Here is a 16,994-nt window from a genome sequence, read left to right on the forward strand (position 1 = left end):
GCCAAAGTCTATGGCCGAGTGGCCCGGAGCGGGGGGCCCGTGGATGGTAAGCCAAAAAGTGAGGTATGTGGGCCTGGATGTCCCTCTATTCATCTACTGTTATTATTATTAGTAATGGATTTTTGGCACTTGAATTTTTCAATACCTATAAGAAAAGATTTCAATCTAATCAATCGCAAAACAACTTGAGCTATGGGCTCCGTAAAATACATAAACAGGGAACATCCAATCGACCCGTAGCTGGGTTCACCTCGTTACAATCTAACTTCGTGACTTATCATAGTTCTTAGAAGTGCAAGTGTAGACTTGACTAGTTACTTAAAGTTACTGAGGTGGTTCTTTTGATCTCAAATATTAGCTCGTTACTGAATGGCACCACTTGCGATGATCCGGATCTTTTGACAAAGCAGCTTTAGAACAAAATTTCTTTAAATTGGATAATGCGTTTTTTAGATATTATGGATACAGACACCAAATTGTCATATTATATAGGGTGTTTCACGGTTAATAATTGAAAAATCCAATAATATACATGTTTTACAATTTAAATTTTAAATTTTCATGCTACTTTTTCGAAGAAGGGGCAACGTCGCAGATTTAAAATTATTTTTAATAGATAGGAAATCGCCGCCTATCCAATGTACCGTTCCTCGTTAACGTGTAAGGAACCATCAACCGTGAAACATCAAAACCTCCAGAACGTAGATTCCAATGCTCGACTTACTTTGGTAACATTTCATTGCACCTGGCTACTACATTTTTCAAGAATACGAATTTATCCATAGTTTTTAAATCAAACTATACATAACAAAAGTTAATAATCTATAGATCAGCATTATATTCTTTTAAAAGTGTAGTTTGTAAATGCAATTTATATTGGCGAGTCAAGCAGGAAGATTTCCATCAGGGTTCACGAATATCGTAGTGAAAAAGTACAAGTACATTGACGTGATAGAGAACACATCTCAATTCGCTTCTTATCTGCTGGGTACGGGGCATAACTTTTCGCCCAATAAGAATATCATTATTTTACATGACTGCCCAAAAAACACAAAACCAAAACAAAGCTGATTGCATTAATGACGATTTAAATTTTAAGGCCGACATTAATTTATAAAGATATAAACTGCATCTCCGGTATACACCCATTATATTTGTTACGTTTTTTAATTACAGCATATTTTCATTTATATAACATTTTATAAATATTTTTATTTTTGGTACCTTGACTTCTGAGTTTAATAGAATAAATTTAATACTAATTAATAATTTTTTTCGGGCTGTTAAGCTTTGATCTATTGGTTTTTGCTACCAACACTTTCAACAGCTACTGCGGCAGTCATTCTCAGTTGTAGAGCGACGCCTATTTTGGTACTAATAGGTCATAGTGACTCCCGACACAACAAAGGAAGTTAATAAAACACGAAATATGGCGATCAATTTATTTTTTTTTTCATAAACATTAATTTCTATTCTAAATACATCTATAGTTCAACAATTATAAATTTTTTAATGTAGATAGAAATATATGGCATCCAAAAGTCTTTGGTGGAGGTGTGGAGGTACGTTTTTGTAACTAATTGTAATAATTATATTGAAAGAAACATATCGAACAAGTCACTCCCTGTTTACCCCGTTTCGCGTTTCTTATTAAGTTGATATGACTCATCTAAGAACGATATCTAGATTGTAGACTACTCATGCATAATAACCATTGCATTTTTTGAAAATGTTGTCTCGCATAGTAAAGAGGCTATCGAGATCTCAGTAACTGTAATACTAGTTTTACACGGACCAAGTTCATAAAATGGAACTGGTTCCAATTTTGAACAAATTAGAACGTCAATCCAGTAATGGCTACTGTTAAACTAAATCAAATACCAATAATCATAATTAGAATTGAAATTATTATATTAGTAGAACACTTTTTAAAAACGAATATAATGACCTAAAGGGAAACAATTTTAAATTATTTTGGAGATACATATATTTTTAAATTTTCCACATTGAATATTGTTATTATTTAATTTAGCATAAAACACTCTTTTAAATGATGTATTATAAACCACAAAACTAAAATTTGATTTTTCTTATGCTCGGTCATGATCGCGCTCAATGGACATTTGTTTAAACAAAAATTTCAATTATTGCTTTGAAAAAATGAATGTTCTTGTGGAAAAATGCCTTCAGTTTACCTTCAATTACGATACAGAAATTATTTAAAAAATATTGCAAAAAAATTTAGAAAAGAATAAGTTCGACATCTTGATAGTTGGAAAATATTACATATGCTAATTGAGACTTTTCATAACAACAATTTCAATTAGTCAACAATATTGTAGGTACATCAATTATTATATTTATATTAAGAAAAAACAAACAAATTTTGTCTTTGTGTCCTGAAGTATAAGCATTAATACATCATGTGACACATCATATAAAAATATTTGATTTATTTTTTATGCTCTATCTAAAAATCGGAACATTCAATATGGCGTCCAAAATTTAATGATTAATTTTGAAAAAAATATTATAAGTTCACATGTTGACATTTTGAAACGTCAAATAAATTGATGAACTTCACGAAGAATGTCATAAATTACAGGAAAGAACGGAAGAACTGCACAATCGGCGATCTCTGTTTTAGAATAAAAAGGAAAACTTTATCATAATCCAGATCATGCTCGTACGGAAAACCAAAAAACTGAACAGGATGTAGGTGGCAGAAAGACGAAAGGTTGCGTTTCAAATTTAATGCCACCATTTTGTGACAATAATAACAGCAATTCATTATTTGCCTTTACCATTTGCCATTATTTATTTTCTTCATTGTGCTTTGGAAGAAGTCAAAATTTTGCTTCATCTAAAATTGAATTATCATTTTAAATTTAATAATTTCATTGATAAAGCAGAGTAGGTGGCGAAAAAGCATGTAATACATATTTAACCAACTCAAATCTTTTTAATCCAGAGTATACAGGGGAGCAGACATTGAAATACACCACACCACTTTCTGCAGATATCCGAAATAGACAGAGGAGATGTTAAAACCACTACCAAAGCAACATAAAAAACAAAAAAAGAAAGATCATCAATCCTGACGACAACATTGACGATATTATTAAAGAATGGAAATCGAGAAATAAAACTGGGATCAACATAGACACTGAATACGCTGACGATCTGACGCTTATAGCAGAAAGTGAACATGAGATTAAATAATAAAGTTTTGCCACAAATAAAAGACTCCTAATGTCTGAGATAAAACATTTCTTGTTTTTATAACCATGCCATTGACCAAAACTGAATAATTTTGCCCAAATATGTGAAACAATCACAAGAACGTTAAAGATTGAAACCACGAAAAAAATACAATTTAAATTTTACAAAACTAACCATAGGAAGTGAGATGTGAACGACAAAGAAAGAAGACAGCAGAATTCATGTTTAAGAAATGAAATTTTTACCTAAGCAAATAAGAAATGAAAACATCCGAAAATAACTTACTCTGTATGAACTAAACGCAAAGATTAAAGATAACAAAAAATTTGATAGTATTTAAAAAAACTTATTTAGAAATCTTGATTGATATGGCGAAGATTGCAGGCATATCATATCATAGTTACACGTTAATATTTTTATATAAAGTTTGTATTATGATTTTGTAGATCTATGGTACTTCCTATGTTAATGTTTACAGAGCGGGTTCGACAAAAATGTATCCACTCTATAAAACTCTAACAGTTGCAAACTAATTGAGGGAGTTGTCTGATTTTCGGTGAAAGGGCAACTTGAAATCCAACTTAAAGATATGACCGTAAGCGTTCAAAATGTTCACCATTAACATACACATACAAATGATGCCGCCAACCTGCAGCACGAAGTACTGATTCCAAAGTGTTCAGTTGTATGTTGGAACAAGTTCTATAACTCTGTGTTGCGCCCAATACCTTGTTACTGTTGTATTTTCGGGTAAAGTGTTCTGTCAAAAGTTAAGAAAAGTTTATTTCCTTAATTTTCTATTTAAACTACCAATGTGTACCAGTGTGTATACTTTGAACTAAAATAGAGAAGACTGGGGCAATACATCTCCTCTAGACTTCTACCTGTGTGGATCACTAATGGACGTCGTTTATTGACAAAAGCCATGGGCATTCGATGAACTTCGAGAATCCATTCATGTGCAAATATCCAACTGCACACGTTTGTGTGTGGATGTTAATGATGACCATTTAAAAACACCTACCATGATATTTTTAAGTTGGACTTTGACTAAAAATGAGGCAACTCCGTCAATAAGTTTGCAATTTAGGGACTTTTAAACAGGGAATATTTTTTTGAGGTTAGCAATTGATAAATATTGTTAATTGACAAATCACGGGCAGGCTATCAACAGATTTTACTCTTTCAACTGTATGATTTTGGTTTTATTTACGTTTATCTCGCCTTTAACAATAAATTTGATGTCCCGTTTTTGACTGAAAAGAGCAAATCTTGCGAAAGTGCAAACAATTCTCGGTCGAAAGGAACGGAAAGAATCAGGGAATTAAATTTTTCAGAAGAAAGAACAATTGTAGCACTTTTACTTTTCCACTTGTGGATGCTAAACGCAGGTAACTGCAAAATCTCCGTCTTAATATAATTTTAAACTTATTATACGGAACAGAAGATTTCTTACACAAATGTTTTGTTTAAACACGTTTTACTGATAATATTCATCACAAAATGTTCTCCTAGAATTTAGGTGCTTTTCTTATTATTATCAATAAATAAATTACTTTAATTTTTGAACAGCAATTGATTTGCGGTCCCATAACCTGGCCTAATCTACCCCAACTTAGGGATAATTCAACACATTTAATTTTTTTTTTAAATTCAATTATTCAAAAGATATAATCTAACTTGTTTTAAGGCATTGAAGCGAGTACTAAACATGTTAAGGTATGTATGTTCATAAAAAAAAAGAATTAAAATTAACAACTTACCTAGAAAGTTTCAAAATTTGGCATAGAATCTCTATATTTAATAAGGCAAGTTGTTGCCTGATTCGCGTAGAAGATAACAAGGCTCAAAATATATAAAACATAGTGATGGCCACACCTATGGCCACAATCCAATCTTTAAATGTATACATATATAAACATATACTTTTAATAATTCATCGAGTTTGGGGCATGTAGTATATGTATTGAGGGTATAGTATGGGGCACACTATATGTTCACGAGTGGAGTAGATAAGAGGACAAATAAACTAAAAAGTGAAAAATACGTAAAAATGTCATTCCATATTAAAGTTTTTGCTTCGCAATACCTAACATTTGTTTTTTTGTACATGCTACGAAAGAAATACAAAAATATAATATTTGCTTGGTCTTTTTTAGAGCTTGAACGCAAACTGTTAAATACAAATATTGTTTTAATTTGAAAAATACGTCACATTACGGATTTTCAAACAAAAATTCGAAAATTTAATTTTAAACCAAAATATTTCCAAGTTCCATCATCACCTCTTTTTTTTATTACACCTTTGACATTTGAGACATATTTAAAATTTAAAACATTTGTATTTAACATTTTGCGTTTAAGCTGTAAAAAAGACTCCTTACTTTGATGTTTGTATTTTGTTCGTATCTTGTATAAAAAGAAACAACGTCAGGCATTGCGAATCTGATTTTTGAAGCATTTTCAATTTCATTCCGTCCGCGGACATACATTTTTCGATTTTTGATTTCCAAACAAGGATATATCTTCGATAAAAAATAATTGACTATTGTTAATCAAACAAAAATATTGTTTTTCTGGCCGCACAGATTATAGAGGATTTTTGCAGTTTTTTCGAATTCGAATAACAATTAAGGATATTCCAGAAACCTTATATCTTCGCGGCTCCGTCATTTGCTGTGACAAATGTTTCATTTATATTACGGTGCCTATTTTTTTCAAATTCAATAGATCCTTGCCGATAACAAAGAATGCAATGTATGCGGTATAAAACTTTCTCTATAGGCAAATATCAGAAAGTAAGCTTTTATACCATGATCGAACTATACCGGGTGGCCCGTTTGTAAACATGTTACAATTAAATTACACTTTTAAAGTATTATACTTTATAACAACGGATGGATATTAAATATCAAAAAAAATCAAACACACTTAGGTCCGAAAATGCTTTCCAATGTACAGGGTGTTCAATATCTAAAAAACGGTTTTTAGAAAAATTAAATTCATATAAAGTAATTTAAAAAAAAAGTTCATAAAGGAACGTTTTGTCAATTCTGATGATTTTCATATTTTCGCTCAAAAACGAGGAAAGATTCGACAACCCCTTAAGAATCCAAAAAGTTGTACTTTTGGAAGCTTATTTAAAGTAAATAAGAAGAATAGAGCTGTGGTAAGGGCAACGAGGTAAAAAACAAAAATGTTATTATGTAACTCGACCGAGACGAAATGCTGGAAATTATTTTCGAGTTTCTGAAATGGACCCCAGGGGAGGAATTTTTTCCTTAGGTCTTATTAAAATTCGGTTTCTACAAAAAGTCATGGTTAAGGTGAGTTCTATATGAACGCTAAGGCAAATTCAAAGGATTTTTGCTCATTGTTGTGCAAGAAAACTGCAACACATTTACACACATTGTTTACACATTTTTACACATTTTCTTAAACAAATGTTCATACCTACAAAAACCGTTAATGCATAAAGCTGGAGTCGTTAAAAAGGGATTTTCAAAAGCAATCGTGACACGATTTAGATTGCTTACCTTGCCACCCGGTGGCGTTTTCTGACATAATCACAAAAAAAAATTGCTAAAAGAAATAAAGTGCAGGGATATTACTTTTTTATGTCATTAGATATTCAAATAAGGGCGAAAATCGAATCTCAATACATTTATCCTAACGAAAAATATGAATAAAAACAAATCAAAGTTAAAAAAGTTAAATTTTTGGAAAAAAATCACTATACATACGGGTTGCTGTTTTCAAATTTTTGGTATTACCACTTATTTTAAAACTAAAAATTGATTTTAATCATTAAGTTTATCACCGCAATCAATTATTGGTGAGTAACTAATTTTATTAACTATTGACGTAATTATGTAGCAGAATGTGTAAAATCAATTTAAAAATGAATAAAACAGTTCTTCTGTCAGAAGTAATGACATTAACATGAGCTTCTCTTAAAATAAATAATATTGCAAATGAGGAAGTGTAACATCAACTTCGCCTTTCGTGATATGATCTAATGTATTGCAATAAAGTAATATTAATATTTTTATTATTTCTATTTATCAAGACAGAGAGAGATCAAGACATATTTTACTACTTAAATAATTCAATTATTAGTAAAATTGGTCAGTCTTCAACAATCTGCTGTATTAGTTACTCGACTCAACCTAATGAGTGACTTGGAAAAGTAGTATATTCCGAAATCTTAAGAGTAAAACGTTGGCACCTACTATTTATTGTCTTTTGACAACTTTTTATAAATGTTATCCCGGTAATGAAGTTATTAACGCAGAAATAATTTCAATTAATTTAATTTCTTGGTGGATACAATTTATTATTAAAAATTCATTATTAAAAATAAATAAATTAATCTTTTAATTTGTTTTTATTTGCTATTAGCATTTTCATCATTATTTTTTATTTTATAGATTTGCGTATTTAAATAACGATCAAAAATGACTAAAATTAGGTGCCATACAACTCTCAAATATTGATTATTTGAACTCACAACACTGAGGTTTCTGTAGGGTTTGATTGTCTTTTAATTAGTTGAAATAATTAAATAATTAAAATTAATTAAATATTTAGAAATCTACAACTTTTTTAAAGAGGCGACCTTATACACATTCACCTTTTTTTTAATACTAAATACACTAACATGACGATTTCATTTTTTTCAATTTTTAGTAAGTTTAAGAAAGTATATGAAAATAAACTTCAAATATTTCGGGTGTCCCAGTAAACCAAACTAAGTACGGTATAAGACAGTGAAACATGGGCCAACTGAAAACTACATCACAAGATCTTTATCCTAACCTAACATATAAAGAAAAGAACATATTAATTCAAATTATGAAATAAAGCTTCAAGTTATTATTTAGGATCCCACATGATATTTAGAATCAAAACAAAATGTTTATTATTTATCTTAGCTGACATTACTACGTTTTGACATGCTTACCGGTTTTCAAATACTTAGGTTCACCACGTATTTTTTAATATCCCCCATCTAATCTCCACTAAAAAAGTGCTTAAGTGTGGGGATATCGCTGAAAGAACATAACGCAAAGTGGAGGTTAGTGGGTGAAATATATGCATTGAAAAGTATTCGCTTCTCTACGAAAAAATCATAGCCGCTTAAGGCCCATCAATTTTTACCGAAGTTGGGCCACTATATACTATAATATATATACCAAACACTCCGCATTTTTCATGTCGTCATTTGCTGCTTGTGAAAGTCTCTTTTAATGCCTATAGTTTTGCGTACATTTTACTACATTTACTACTTAAATAATTCAATAAATAATGAAATTGGTGATGTAACAGTTTATTAGTTTTTGTTAGTTGCTGAAAAAAATATTAAAAATAATACATTTATTGAAAGTAGACAATGATATCAAAAGTAATGTAGGTAATTTTGTGCGAACGAAACGAAATTCAATTTAAATATCATTTGGCTTAATAAATAATAAATAATTTAATAATTTAATATTTTAGGTTATGATAAAAATAGCGAGATGGGGGCTTAATTGGTGAAAATATACTTTTTTGCGATTATGTCAGAAAACCCCACTCAAGTAAGCAACTGCCATCGAGTCGCACATGATAACCTAGGCGAAGCCCTGTTTAACGAACCCAAGTTTATTAAAATGCTGCAACCATATTTTCAATGTTCTAAAAAATTATTCACATTTCCGATTATAACTATAAAGTACTAGAAATTTTAATCAACGGAATACATCAATCCACTTTAGCGCTTAAAAAAGCTATCATGTGCGCATACTGCATAACATATACATTTATAATTGATTGATACATATCTAATATGCAATACCTAATTACATTTAAATCAGTTATTAACTGAAAATAATAACAAGCCGAAGATAAATATAAGAAATATGTGATACCAAATTAGAAATCACAGAACATAAGAAATACCTAGCCTAGAGAGGACTTTCAGTTTTTATAGTTTGCACATCAGTGAAAATTCTTTCAAACCCTAAAGAGGCGAATGTTTTGGTTAGTTTCGGTTAGTTAGACCTTATCTTACCTTTTCTACAAAAAAGTTTAGGTATAATCGCATATTATATCGCGTATAATAACCTTTTTTACTACTCACCACGGGTTCTCAATAAGACGAACAGAAATATCATTTTCTCGACCTGTTCCCTCTCTTACCTTAGAAAAAACAATTAATAAATAGAATAGACAGTAAGTCATCCTTTGCGAACTTCTTTAAAAACTATTATGGTGAATACTCTAGATTTCATTAAAACAGATGATGATAATTAATTGTTTAAGGTCACATATTTTTACAAAAACTAATAAAATATTATTAACCCGTCTGGTAGGAAGAGGAAATATTCAATTTGTCGACTGGCAAATCTGTATAGCAGAACCAAGGCCTTCGACACAAGTTTATTAAGAATTATTTGGAAAACTCTTGATATTTGAAGAGAGAGTACCCAAAGAAGTGTTAAGCCAAATCTTTTAAAAATTCTGCAAAAGAGGGCAGAAAACATATTGCCAATTTATAACAACTTAAGTGTATGTACTTTACTTTACCACCTTCTAAGCAGACTGTGTAAATTTATTGTTGAAGATGTTGGACGATAGAAGGCCCAATATACTAGTCATTATATAATATCCGACCCAGAGCACCGCACACACTCAGACTTTGTAAAAGCTTTAAGAAAAAATAATAGAAAATAGATTTTTTTGTTAGAAGAAGACGAAAACGCACGCCCAGAAAGCATTCGGTTCTTGTGAGTTTGAAGCTACAAAAATTGAAAGTTTCCTCTGTAAAATATATGTCAGTAAAAACTTTAGTGATATTAATGAACTGTGGTTTGATATTTTCAAGAATTGTTATGAATCCCAAAAAACAACAGGCAAACATTTGGAAGCTTTAAAAAAATTGATGGAAGTATCTTAGCACCATGCGGAGATATTTTTGTATGTAAATTAACAAGGACACACCAAATTTATCCGATAAGGAATAATTTAGTATTTATTTAACCGCCATTATATTCTCCTCTAAAACATGGTTGAGCTCTAAGCTGAAGATGAAGTATGTTTAAGATCCACGGCGTTTTCGTGCACTTTCTTGGTTCCGATGTCATTAGAATTGTGTTTAAGGCAATTGATTACCTAGAACCCCGCACAAATATTTTTGAGATGTTGGTTGTCAAAAATTGGAAAAAAAAACGATTTATGAGTGAAAGAAAAAACTGCTTATTAAGCAAACTACATGAAAAATTAAAAAAAATATTTTTTAAAAATTTTGTATGAATCTCGTAGTCGATATCGATGTCAATATTGACGTGTTAAAATTAAAAATCGAAACTTTTAGCAAATTACCTTATCCCTAGTGGTTAAAACTTAGATTTTTGGTATGCTTTATGCGATGCTTTCAGTAGTACCCAACAAAAATTCGAACATTGACTGCACCTCGTAAGAAATGTAAAAGCTTCTCGCTAGCAACCGTCGGTTAAGTGTTAAGCATAATACTTGGAAAAAGTTTCGTTTAACCGAAGTCAGTAAAAAAAAAATTTTATTTTACAAATATATCAAAATAACAATTTTCCTGTGGGAATGGATCATTTGAATGTTGATATGACTAACCATAACTAACTTATCCATTTGTGACAATAAACTTAAAAGCTTCATACCGAATTATATAATTCCCATTCTTTAATTAATCTAGACATCAAGTAACTTCAAATCTACTGTCAAAACTAAAACTGACTGTGGAATACCTAAAATCTAGAAAAAAGACATACTTACGGAAAATTTGTATGTTTTATGTTCCGAAAAACATTTAGACTTCAGAGCAAACATCAATTACAATGTAACTGAACTCATTTCCACAAAAAATGTTTGTGTTTATATGTTCATAAAGCTGATGTATCGACTAAATGAAAGTTGAGCATAATTGTTTAACACAAACTCATTTGTACTGTCATTTTACTGAATAAGCAATTTTTTTATAATACGGATAAAAGCTCAATATTTCGTTGTATGATACTAAAATTTCAATAAATTCGGGTATAAATTTCATGCGGAGTTCTTTTCATATACAATACGAGAAAAGCTTAAAAGTAACACCCAACAAACTCAAGTTGTTATGGGTTGTTACCAGTTCGGTCACCATCTTTAACATAGGGAATTAGCTTTCCAATTGACTTAAAACAGATTCCAATCGCCCCTGTTCCTAAAAATTACCCGAAAACGAGTCGCGTTTTCCAAAAGCACTCCCATTCAATCCTCAAGGAATGAAATATCACTGTAACACGCCACGTTACTTCGAAATTAAGACCGTACCGCGGCAACTAGTATTTAGTACACGTTTCTAAATTTCTATTTACTCACATCCGCACAATATTCGCAATTTTCAATTCAAATAACTTATTTCACTCCCAGTGAAACAGTTTTTACTACTCGAGCCTGGATCAATGCGGCAAAGTCTCTAAGTATTGCACAGGTTCTTTGATTTCCTTTGGTAGCAAGTAACCTTGCGAATCGAGCACGTCAGTCTTCGGTAAATTTGGCAGCGGCGGAGGACGCGGCAATGTCTTGTTTTGCTGATTGTTTTGTTTGGTGTGTGTGATTGCGTTCTGGTAGTTGGCTGTGAAATTGTTTTGTTCCTGAAACGAATACTATTCATTGTACAGGGCGTCCGAAATAAAGTTCCCTAAGAAACTAGGAACGATAGAAAAAAAAGGTTAAGAGAAAAGTTTCATAGATTTTTTAATTCATAATTTTCCATTTCGGTTTAGTAACAAGTACCTGAACGGTTAAATATCTCCATGCGGAATACAAAAGTACTAACAGATTTCGCTATAATATGATAGTTCTGGTAACCTTGCATAGACACACTTCTAAAGTTCGCTATAAATAGGGCATTCCATTTAAAATAACACAATTGTTACGTGTAACGCAAAACTGGTAAATTTGACAACACCGCATTAGCAGTTTTAGAGATATTTAGGTACTTTTTATTTATCCGGCTTATATAAGGTTTTCCGTTCATCTAGGGTAAATACCAGCTTTCTTATTTTTAACAGAACACCCTGTATATTATGGTCACAACTTTTGCATAAATTTCAATAGAGTTGTCTTCTCAAGGCTCAAGTTTTATCAGTGTAAAAAATTATTGCAAATAGCGAAAAAGGGGATATAGAGAGACACAGGGCTCCCAATATTTTTTTTTTCGTCCAAGAACATTGAGATGATTCTAATACAAATAACAATCAGATATTGCGTTGTCGATGGTGTTTTTTGGGCACATCTATTTTAAGAAGCGGTAAATATGGAATTTCCAGACCCACCAAAATGAATAAAAAACCACAAAGAAAAGGTTACTTAAAAGAGAAGTTTGCAAACTTGAAAAATCCCTTTGACGCAAAACTAATGTAATATGTTGTTTAAATCTTTATAAAAATAAGCTCACAACTCGTTGAAAAAAAATTGTTTTTATGCTTCCGTGAATACGTTTTGTAAAATAATGGAAAATATAATCGACGTCACAGATTATTTTAAGTATATCTGACTGCATACTGGATGTCAATGAAATTACTCGCCAAACTAGAGACTCTGTCATTCAATTTTAATAAGATAAAACATATTTTAACCAGAAAGTTGACAAATAGACTTTTATAGAAAACCGTTTAATAAATTGAAAAAAAAACATTCTTTCGCTTTTACCATAAGTATAATGAAAATTGCACTTTGTGGTAGTTTACCGCAAAGACTTCCGATGGAAAGTCGTTTAAAATACCTTTTTTTTCTATTCTGTGTTCAATTAGAATAATTTTTATAGTAAAGCGTTTTTATCGATCTTCAATACTTCTTAAGATATTTGAGATTGAAATTTAAAAGTCAAATTAAGTTCAAATTGTATCCCACCAAAAAATATTTAAAATAGGTGACCGTGACATCGACTGTATTTCTGCTGAAACATTAATTGGAAAATATTGACATATAGTTTGTATTCTAATTGGTTATCATCTACTATCTAGTATCACAATTTTATTGTAAGCGAAGTGGCTGAAAATAATATCTTAATACTGTGCCTTGTGTACCAGGGAACCAATACCATTGGAATACGTCGGGAATATACAGGGAAAGTTTTAGAAAATATGGTTTTTAAATCCTTTAAATACCAAATACACCAACATCTGCATAAGGGTGACTTGCCTAGGAGAATCGACTTTTGTAACTTATGAATCGTAACAGAAAGAAGGAGTAAATCTTGAGGTTTTAGGCGATTGTTTATTGATCGATTTTGTGGAAAATGTACCTGTTTGCTTTCAACAAGATGGAATTCTCACTCATAATTTCTAATGTCTAAATATTAAAATGAAAACCCAGGCTGGATAGGCACTAATGGCCTGATAAGGTGACCGGCCGGATTAGCTGACCTTACAGCATTACATTATCTTTACTCAGTAAACATTGAAGTAAACGTGTATAAAAAAAGACAACCCCAAACTGAGGAATAAAATTAATATTGTCATAAAAGCAACCTATTCCAATAAAATTGTTCGCGCGAATTGGAATAGAGTTTGTTTTAAATGCGATTGGACATTTTGAGAATTTCAATTATGACTTATTTATTTTATATTATTTGTTTTTGTTGTATTATTTATTATTATTATTATTTTTGTATCGTATTATCTCCAAAATTATTTGAGCTCTCGTAAAAAGATATAAATATACAGGGTGTTTTATTTCAAATAAGAAAGTTTATCTCTCCGGAATAGCGGAAAGTGCTATTCAATTGTTTTATACGTTAAATGTTATTGATATAACATCTCTAAATTTCAAACTTATTCAATTTGTTCGACAGAGTCATGGCTTGACTAGTAATTTTATTGACACCCAATAGAGTAATAAAAAATAACGTTAATGATGGTTATTGAACATCTGTTCGAAAACGCATCCTTCAGGAGATTATTATCTTTTTTTTTTCCGAGGGATAATGCTGGGAATCTTACATCAGCCAAACACCAGCTCTAGGGTGCTGACTGTCCCACATAATGGGAAGACCCCGACGGGGATGCGCACCCGTCGGGAGTGCCGGATTCTTACCGGCTAAACCCAGCAAACTCTTCGTCTTCACCACCTAGCTGGGAACTGTTGTTCACATTATTTCTAGCTAGGGGGCGTGTCTGTGCCACGTGGCGTTCGTATCTGTCGTTCCTGTATTTCTCCGTGCAGTATCAGTCAACACGTCACGTGTTATCTCGTTAGTCTTCTAGGCAGCCGTCTGCCTTCTTTCTGAATAGTATGTCCCTTATGAACTTGTCCACAAGGTCCCAGTTTTCCGTTGTCGACGTCATCAGGTCAATCACGTCGTCCAGAGTAATCGGTCCAGTTAACTATAATTATTATTATTCGCAGAACGCCACTAAATCACAAACACCCAACATTTTATAATTGGAAATTTCACCAATTGGATAAACTCACTAATAAAAAACTCGTTTAAAGTTAATTTAAATGTTAACTCCTTTTAACTTCATCAGTAAACATAACTCTTTACTTAGCACTTGGCTAGTCAGAACAAAGAGTAACAAGTAACATTGCCGAGCCATGAAAAAATATTAAACAAACGAATCACTTTGAAAAATAACGATTTCTGCAGAAAAACTACGAACTGAGTCAATATTGTAACTTTGCCACGCGCATTTAAATACGTTGTGAGATGTCTGTCTTCTAGTTTGTAAATAAAAATTAAATGTGTCTTTTTAATGTTTTGCTCAACCGTTTAGTCCATAAACCTGTAGCATGTTTCTCACTGCGCATTCCTTTATTTTTTTGTACTTGTAGCCTTAATACACTTTCCTGAGTACAATGTAGAAGACTAGAATCTTGAGGCAAGGACTGAGAAATGCGAGTGAAAAAAACAATATTCTTGTCCAACGAATAATAACTAATTCGTTTCAATGTATTTCTTGAACTGCTGACAGACGATTGTTTCCATAATTTTGTCGACAACTAGTAGCAAATTAATTTGCTTGTATTCTGCAAGAATTTGTAGTTTCGAAACTTTAGGTATATGTATTATGACACTACTTGTTAATTCACTTGGAATTTTTCCGCTACTTAGTGAACTATTTATCAAATATAAAAGGAGGTATCACGCAAAACAAGCCTTTCACTAACTTAACATTTAGCGAATTATCATTAAGGCTTTTATTTTTAAAACAATACATAGTTTTTGTAATTTCAGGTAAGTTAATAGTTTCGAAATTTAATAAACTGTATCCGATATTTCCATCCTTATTTACATTGTTAATACTCTCTAAAATTTTCCTTAAACTGTCTGTATAATGTTTATTGAAATTTTCTTCTATATCCCCCTCATATTTTCCATAGTATATGTTGGCAAACTCTATGTTTCTGCCACAGTTTTTCCCATCTCCTTTAGATCTATTATGGTCCTGTCCTCTCACTATATTGTATTGAAGTCGGTCTATTCCGCTTAACTTGACAGTCTTTCCATTCATCATTGTTTCTTGTTAGCATAAACTTTCTCACCCTCTATCTTGATCAAACAATGATTGTTTTAGGGTTTCATTCACCCAAAGATATTTTTTAATTTGTTTTTTTGTATTAGAGCGACCTTGTCGACTGCATTGTCTACACATGTGTAGTTCCATTTTGCACTAATCAATTCATCCAATATACTTGAAATTACATGATCGTTAACATTTTTGTTGTAAACAATTTCTGGTTAGTGTCGTGACCGTGAACTTCAGATCCTCGTACAAGAGACTTTCTATTTTCTTTGTATGGATAATAGTGGAATAAATAATAATAATAATAATAATAATAATAATTGTTAAGGGTTTTATAACATTTTTTGGTAACTTCATAATTTTTTTCCCTTGGGTTAACTTTTTATTTTCGCGCTGTGTATACAACACCCCCACCATACCCAACCTTGGTTAAGCCGCGGGAAAAGACAGACTTGCGTGAGCGTCCGTAGTGTGATACACGAAAAAACAAGCTCTCTTCTGTGACCGGTTCGCGAGAACCCCGCGCTGTGTTGTGGTCCTTACCACCCCCAACCCTCCAGAAAATACCCCTAAGAAGACCCGGCCGGGCAGACGACGACGCGGGAAACCATCAAGGTGGGTGATTAACCGTTTCGGGTGTTGTATGTCCTACCGTTTTCTTGCCGCTCTTTCCCGTTTAAGTTTTGAGGGTGATTTACAACCACCTTCCCCCAACCCTTTACATATTGGTCCTTCTCCCCAAATCAGAATCAGTCTTTTGGATTTTTATAGTCATTCACAAACTTTAGTAATTTTAAATACATGTTCGCTATCGTGAACAGGTTAGCAAAAAACGTGTAAAGTTTGGAGAGCAAAAAGTGCTTTCCGTCGTTTCGAATTGCGGCCGTCTTTTTATTTGATTCGTTCTAAGCATATTTTCTGCGTGCTCAAATTCTTCTTCCTTTTAATTTACGTGGGTACTTTGTAGCTTTTGAAAAGAAGAATTTTGTTCAAACCAATTTCGAGACTAGGTGTGCATTTGTTTACAAAACGATTTACAATGTCGGAAATGGATAAATTTATTGTTAAGGGGGATTTAACACTTAGACGCTTTAACGATATATTGTGCATGGTGGAGGATTTGCCGAGTTTAGTTAGCACTTTTGAGTCCTTGCAATTGGAAGTAATCTCCTTAGCGAATGATTCGGACAGAGATCGACAGTTTGCAGTTCAAGATCACTTTGAACAGTTGCATTATTCAATTCGATC

General features: G+C 31.8%; 1 protein-coding gene across 3 annotated transcripts in view; it reads right to left on the minus strand.

The window, feature by feature from the left end:
- The window catches only part of LOC132697368 (tyrosine-protein kinase transmembrane receptor Ror-like), a 239,270-nt gene that overhangs the window by 22,017 nt on the left and 200,259 nt on the right, over positions 1 to 16,994 (minus strand). Inside the window, exon 9 of one of the 3 annotated variants that reach the window (XM_060662812.1) lies at positions 11,144 to 11,870. The exons of the other annotated variants lie outside the window; for them this stretch is intronic. Coding sequence (XP_060518795.1) covers positions 11,676 to 11,870 — 195 coding nt within the window. The 3' untranslated portion in view covers positions 11,144 to 11,675. Of the gene's footprint in view, positions 1 to 11,143; positions 11,871 to 16,994 lie in introns of those variants that run through there. 3 annotated transcript variants of the gene reach the window in all.

Source organism: Cylas formicarius, unplaced genomic scaffold, assembly GCF_029955315.1.
Source record: "Cylas formicarius isolate icCylForm1 unplaced genomic scaffold, icCylForm1.1 PGA_scaffold_1__22_contigs__length_36826433, whole genome shotgun sequence".
NCBI lineage: Eukaryota > Metazoa > Arthropoda > Insecta > Coleoptera > Brentidae > Cylas > Cylas formicarius.